Genomic DNA, 7,343 nt, shown 5'->3' with positions numbered 1-7,343 from the left:
TCTGCTGCTGCAGGCACAAGCGCGGGCACACACATGCACAATACCCAAAACAGATGCTGAAGGAAGAAGCTGAAGGGACAGCTCATCCGTAAGGATAACCTAGTTGAGCCTGCATCAGATGTTCATAAAACCTATAGTGGTTCAATGAGAGTACTGAGGAGGAGGAGCAGGAGCAGCGGTCAGGAACGATGATCATTTAACACTTTCAAAGAGACGTCGCCTCGAACACAGCAGCGCCGCAACTGAACCGGGAGGACCAGAGAAGAAGAAGTGCGTTTGGAGCTCCGAAGTTGGGTCGAGCTGCGGCGATGATTTCCATCTGATCGCTGCTCAGCTGACTGGAGATAGGACTGCGGACGGTCGGGCCATCGCTGCGTTGTGGCAGCAGACACGCTGAACCCTGCCTGCCTGAGGATTGCACAATCCGTTCTCCACAAAAATGTCATCTCAGGCGAAAGTCAAGAAGGACAAAGAGATCATAGCTGAATATGAGACCCAAGTGAAAGGTAGGTGCGCGTGCAGGCCTTATCGCAGCGTTTTTGTGTGAATACACCCATGCATAACTTTACAATTGCTTTATGTGGCTCTAGGTGCAGTTGTTGTGGGGTGGGACTGCTTGTTTTTAGTTCCATTTAAATGCTTTTTCTTGCTTCCACAAGAAAATACCGAATAATCTAATTTATTTGTCAATAAATACTCGATTTCCATTTAGTTCACGGTTTAGATTGATGTCGACAGTTAAACAGCAACTTGGCCCAGCCGGGTTTTCTGCAGTGCAGATGACTGTCTGGATGCAACATGCCTAGCCTTGCATGTGTGGCCATGCAAGCAACTAGAGCTTTGTGATTTGCTCCAACCTGCAGATTCTCGGCTGTTTTCACTTGTACTCCAACAATAAAGACACACTACAGTCTATTGGACATATTTGAAAAGAACAACTTTGCATGAAACGTGAGGATACATAGATTTATGCAGGGGAAATAAGTGCCAATCCACCCTTAAGATGATTGCGATCATCTGTTTCAGTTTAGTATTTTCCTGTCACCCCAGGACAACATGTGATATAAGAAGGAATTCCTGAGAAGGTCACATAGCCAACAGTTCACAAAGTCACTGAATAATGTATGCTGTCTGTGTGAATTATGAACCATGAAAAGATTTTACTGTCTGATTCTAAATATGTGACTGAATAAACCACCTAAAGAGACAGATAATCGTCAGGAACAGAATGTGAATGTCTCTGCTGTCGTCTGTCTTCTGCGGGCATCTTCGGCTTTTAACCCTCTGGAGGCAAGTGTTGCAGATTTGCAACGTTAAAACCTACCTACCTGGTTACTCCACATATGTATTTCATGAGCATTTTTGAACTCAGAAGTACCCCTGAAGGACTTGGTTGTTCGTCCTTTTATCAAAACTTATTTTGAGCCTGAGAAGGTTAACATTGTGCATCACCATGCATCACCTCTTATTGTTTTGGTGGTTTCAAGTCTCAGTTTTTTGTTTTGGACTTGAATCTGGATTGTTCAGTTTATTGTTAGATTTCTGTGTCCAAATCAACTTGCAGATCTACCCAACAAGCAAGATTTGTTGTGCATGAGAGGAACCTGGAATACCTGTAGAAAACCCTGCATGCATGGAGAGAACAAGCTAACTCCACACAGAATGGTTGCTCCCAAGATTTGAACCTGCAACCTTTGTGCTGCAAGGCTAAAGTTCTTTCAACTGTGCAACCCTGCAGCCTAATTTCTACATACAAACTAATTGTTTTATTAGACACAAACCCAGCACTATGAAAATAAAGTAATCAATACAACACAAGGATTAGGTTTGAACGTGCATGTCCAAATTTTGACCCAAGGGCCATTTTTGGCCCTCAAGGTAATTTTGTGTGGCCCCCAGTGCATTCTTTGAATGATGAATTTTGTTTCTTCAGGACTTCTGGTGAAGACCTATATTTTCTAGAATTTTTACATCCAGATTTTACCAATATGCCTCATTTGGAATCCTTTTAGAAAAATGGCCCAAAGATCATTGACTTTTTTTTACATTGTATACAATCATAGTTCTGTGGCCTACAATAACTAGTAACTTAACAATTTTAAATCTTGTCTTAAAGTTTGGATAGAGATTGTTGATTTTTAACCATAGTAGTAATAAAACATCCTATAGTTTGGGATGATTATTATTGTTTTTCATTGTAATAGTCACAATTAAGGAGAAAATATTTTGTTTCATAAAATCAGCAAAAGTGTTCACTTGCTTTTGTAATTAATTATCTTAGACTGTAATCAAGTCAATACAGAGTAGCTCTGTTTAACATACGTGGTACCACTTGACAGCTTTAAAGTATTGAAGATGTTCTTCACTTATATTTTGAATACATTTGCAAAAGTCTCTAGGAATGAATGTCTTGTAAGTCGTACTCTGGGTAAAGAAACCTCTGGTGCGCATGTTTCAGTACGGAGAATTCAGTGAGAGAAGAAAGTAGCTTCAGGCGGCTGGTTTTAGAGTCTTATTTCTTGATATGTGGCCATCTTGTCTCCGATTAGATAACAGCAGCGCAACTCTACCATTGACTTGAAACGTGGATGTTTTTTTTTTTATATCCGACAAATAACACAAGCCTGAAGGAGTTCTGCTCTGTGGTGAAGTTGTTAATGCTAATGGTTAGCGTCTGCTTGTTGAAATGTTCTCTGTTGTTTCGTTTCCCTTTGCGAGTCAAGATAGGTGAATCCATGACTGTTAAGGTACAATGTGACGTAGATCTGTTAAGGCAAGTCCACACTGAAGGCATCAGCGGTGTGGAACAGCAGCAGAACGTCACAATCAAATACAATCAATTATAGTTCATGGGATTGAGCAAAATCAATCGTGGTGTAGAACTTTTCAGTTACGTCCCTGAAGCAGCTTGCCACGCTGCACCCCTAAAATAAGATTTGGTTTTATTTTTACCTCGTGCCACTTGCATACATTTCCACAGCTAATATAGGGCTAGACAGGAACTCACACATGGTGTCAGTGTGAAATGTCTGGTAACTGTCAAATAAACCCCTATTGCAGGGATGCAATTTAGGCATACATCTATTTGTGTGATCTCACTCCTTATTTACTACCAGTATCTTTCGAGAAGTGCAACAGTATTTTTTTGTGGCTTTAATTTTGGCAGTGGGGTAGCCTGGCAAGCCAGACTAAATGAATGTATTATTTAGTCTGGCAACGCTCCATTGACGGCTCTCGGTTGTGGGGCGGGTTCTACCGTTGTCTTTCAAATGATCTCCGCATTCCACTGGACAATGAATGTGACATACTCTTGTTTCACTCTGTTGCATCATCCCTCCCACCAGGCATATAGAGTGCCCTGATTGGCCCACGAAGCGGATAAAGCTCTGTGATTTGTTCACTAAGCAGATAGAGCACTATGATTGGCCCACCATTATGGACCAATCACAGCTCTTAATGTGTTTGAAACCCCTCTAGAGAGTTGTAATTGGCTAGCCAGAGTCCTGGTAGGAGCTGCAGAGGTTCCAATGGAGCGCGCCTAGACCAAACTTTGCAAAGCAAGAATTTGGTCTAGTTCACTAGGCTAGCAGTGGGGAGGAACAACATTACAAATGACATCATACATTGATGTCAAATGTGATCTCCATCGTCGTCTTTTTGGTTTAATGGCGAATGCCATAAACAAATTGTGACCTGTGATTTTGAGAGTCCAGCGAGGGAGATGGCTGATATGCTGCTCCACAGGGTAGTGAATCTGTGTAGGTTGATGCGCCATTAAGCACACAAGTAAACTGTCCTGCTGTTCTTCCACACCTCTGTTGCCTCCATTGTGGACCCTGCTTCAGGCTTTTCAAATCTTAGTATTTCACTGTCTATTTTCTGTCAGAAGCTAATGCAGTACAAAGGGGAATGTAGGGGCAGACGACTGTTTTCACGTTAAGCCTGCATGCATTTTGAACTCAGAGTGACCGATTGTTTTTAAAAGTAATAAGTAATAAAGAGTTCTCAGTGAAGGGCCTCTTTAACTAGTCAAATTATGTCATTGTGTTCCATAATCAAGCATCCCTCTTAGGAGAGGGGTTTTTCTATTTGTGCCCCGAAACCGAGGAATTCACTACGCCTTTTGATTGGGCAAGCACCCTTGCTTGCCGTTTTTAGAAAACACACTACTTCTCCCTGGCCTTCGATTCTTAAAGCATTTCTCCTGTCATCCCCCTTCCACTTTGGTTCTTCAATTTAAAAGCAGTGTTCTGGCTATTTTTAAATCCCAGGTCTGCTTTTATGGTTCCTTGTTTGGCTGACAGTACCTTTTTGTGCAATTTTTATATAGTTTTTTGTAATGATGTGAATATTTTATGCTTTGTGTTGTTTGATTATGTGCAGCGCTTTGGTTGGCTGTAATGCCATGTTAAATGTGCTTTATAAATTAAAGTGGTGTGGTATGGGAGTAAACGGATCCATCTTGCTTTTTGCAGTTTAATGTCTTTTCAAGTTGTAAATTACATTATAAATGTCATGTTGGATAAAATTAAGGCAATTTCAGTTTTGCAAATATTCTAGCTTTTCTTTGACCTTTAGATGAATCACATACTCTTAAGCCTTTTACCTTAGTGTTTTCATTAAAAGTATCTTAAATGATCTGAGAGTCTTATTAGGGGCCATGTTTATAAGGTTCTTCCAGATGTTTTACTAATTTTATGAAATATAAACATGACAGTGACTGTGTGGGGAATAACAATCTTTAGTCTAAATGCACACAAAGGACAAAAACAAAAGCATCAAACACTGTAATGAGTAACAATATTTGGTAACGCTTTATATTAAGGGTCCCTTTATTACCATTACTTAATGCATTATTAAGCTATCAAATAAATATTAACCGCTATCTAATGTTATTGTTATGTAATGTATCACTAAGCAGATACATTAAACTATTGAGGAAACTCAATAATTTATAATTTCTGGAACAAGAATAAAGGGTTTTTTGTTTATTAATGCTTAATTATGCACTAAGTAACGCCACTAAAGGGACTTCTATTGTAAAGTGTTAACCAATATTTCAATGTAGTTTATGTATAGCTTTAGCATAACGTGCTAGAGCTTAACACTGTCTAACAATAGTACACCTTTATAAAAATTTTAAACAATGAAATGAGATTGCTTTTTCATTTATTTTATGTTGTTTTAAGACATTGATAATAACATGGTCACATACTCAGAAAGATATGTGTAATTACGGATAGGAACTCTAGATATTTTTCTTGGGCACCTGCTAAACACACACACAGTTTAAATGACAAAAGCCATTGGTCAGGAATATAGAGCACGATGTGAGGTGTGGTTCTTTTTTGACTCTTCCACTCTCTATCTCTCGCTCTGGAGCTGCTCTGCAGCTGTGAGGGAGCCATCACAGCTCCATCTCCCATCTCAGTTTCAGGAAAAGCTTTTAAGCTGACATCTTAAGCTCATTTGCTAACGGGGTTTAGATTGGTTTGCTGCTATGAGGACTTTATTCTGACACAAACACTGACCTCCAATAAATCTCTGCTACTGACCGTGCTGGACATCAATCAAACATAAACCCTATGCACTTTACCACCACTTTTTTATTAGCTTTTTCAGTAAGAAAAAAAGGGAAATTATGCTTCTCTGTGATTTGTGTTTTGTACTTGTTATTTTTGAAATGCAATGGTCTCTCTGAGTTTGACATACAGGCTGACTATGAAAATAGTCTTCTTCGTCTTCGTCTTCGTCTTCCTCCGCTTATCCGGGTCCGGGTCGCGGGGGCAGCATCCCAACTAGGGAGCTCCAGGCCGTCCTCTCCCCGGCCTTGTCCACCAGCTCCTCCGGCAGGACCCCAAGGCGTTCCCGGACCAGATTGGAGATGTAACCTCTCCAACGTGTCCTGGGTCGACCCGGGGGTCTTCTGCCGGCAGGACATGCCCGAAACACCTCCCCGGGGAGGCGTCCAGGAGGCATCCTGACCAGATGCCCAAACCACCTCAACTGGCTCCTTTCGATCCGGAGGAGCAGCGGTTCTACTCCGAGTCCCTCCCGAATGTCCGAGCTCCTCACCCTATCTCTAAGGCTGAGCCCGGCCACCCTACGGAGGAAACTCATTTCGGCCGCTTGTATCCGCGATCTCGTTCTTTCGGTCATTACCCAAAGCTCATGACCATAGGTGAGGATTGGGACGTAGATCGACCGGTAAATCGAGAGCCTGGCCTTCTGGCTCAGCTCCCTCTTCCCCACGACAGATCGGCTCAGCGTCCGCATCACTGCAGACGCCGAACCAATCCGCCTGTCGATCTCCCGATCCCTCCTACCCTCACTCGTGAACAAGACCCCGAGATACTTAAACTCCTCCACTTGAGGTAGGACCTCTCCCCCGACCCGGAGGTGGCAAGCCACCCTTTTCCGGTCGAGAACCATGGTCTCAGATTTGGAGGTGCTGATCCTCATCCCAGCCGCTTCACATTCGGCCGTGAACCTACCCAGCAAGAGCTGAAGGTCAGAGCTGGATGAAGCTAGGAGGACCACATCATCCGCAAAAAGCAGAGACGAGACTCTCCTGCCACCAAACTCGACACACTCCACACCACGGCTGCGTCTAGAAATTCTTTCCATAAAAGTGATGAACAGAACCGGTGACAAAGGGCAGCCCTGGCGGAGTCCAACCCTCACTGGGAACAGGTCCGACTTACTACCGGCTATGTGGACCAAACTCACGCTCCTCTGGTAAAGGGACTGAATGGCCCTTAACAGAAAGCCACCCACCCCATACTCCTGGAGCGTCCCCCACAGGGTGCCCCTGGGGACACGGTCATAAGCCTTCTCCAAATCTACAAAGCACATGTGGATTGGTTGGGCAAACTCCCATGCCCCCTCCATCACCCTTGCAAGGGTATAGAGCTGGTCCACAGTTCCACGGCTAGGACGAAAACCACATTGCTCCTCCTCTATCTGAGATTCAACTATCGTTCGGACCCTCCTCTCCAGTACCTTGGCGTAGACCTTTCCAGGGAGGCTGATGAGTTTGATCCCCCTATAGTTGGAACACACCCTCAGGTCACCCTTCTTAAAGATGGGGACCACCACCCCGGTCTGCCACTCCATAGGAACTGCCCCCGATGACCACGCAATGTTGTAGAGACGTGTCAACCATGACAGCCCTACAACATCCATAGCCTTGAGATACCCAGGACGAACCTCATCCGCCCCCGGGGCTCCGCCGCTGTGTAGTTGTTTGACTACCTCAGCAACTTCTGCCCCCGAGATCGGACAGTCCATCCCCAGGCCTCCCAGCTCTGGTTCCTCCTCAGAATGCGCATTGGTGGGATTGA

At 43.6% G+C, this 7,343-nt stretch overlaps 1 protein-coding gene across 3 annotated transcripts in view; it reads left to right on the top strand.

Moving 5' to 3' along the window:
• Positions 1-209: 209 nt before the first annotated feature.
• The window catches only part of LOC107385184 (SLIT-ROBO Rho GTPase-activating protein 3), a 51,044-nt gene continuing 43,910 nt past the window's right edge, over positions 210-7,343 (top strand). For all 3 annotated transcript variants that reach the window (XM_054730617.2, XM_054730614.2, XM_054730611.2), the window contains exon 1: positions 210-506. In XM_054730617.2, the coding sequence (XP_054586592.2) occupies positions 440-506 (67 nt within the window). In that variant the 5' untranslated portion in view covers positions 210-439. The remainder of the gene's footprint in view (positions 507-7,343) is intronic.

This window comes from Nothobranchius furzeri, chromosome 3 (genome assembly GCF_043380555.1).
Source record: "Nothobranchius furzeri strain GRZ-AD chromosome 3, NfurGRZ-RIMD1, whole genome shotgun sequence".
NCBI lineage: Eukaryota > Metazoa > Chordata > Actinopteri > Cyprinodontiformes > Nothobranchiidae > Nothobranchius > Nothobranchius furzeri.
This window is presented reverse-complemented; position numbering and strand designations above follow the sequence as displayed.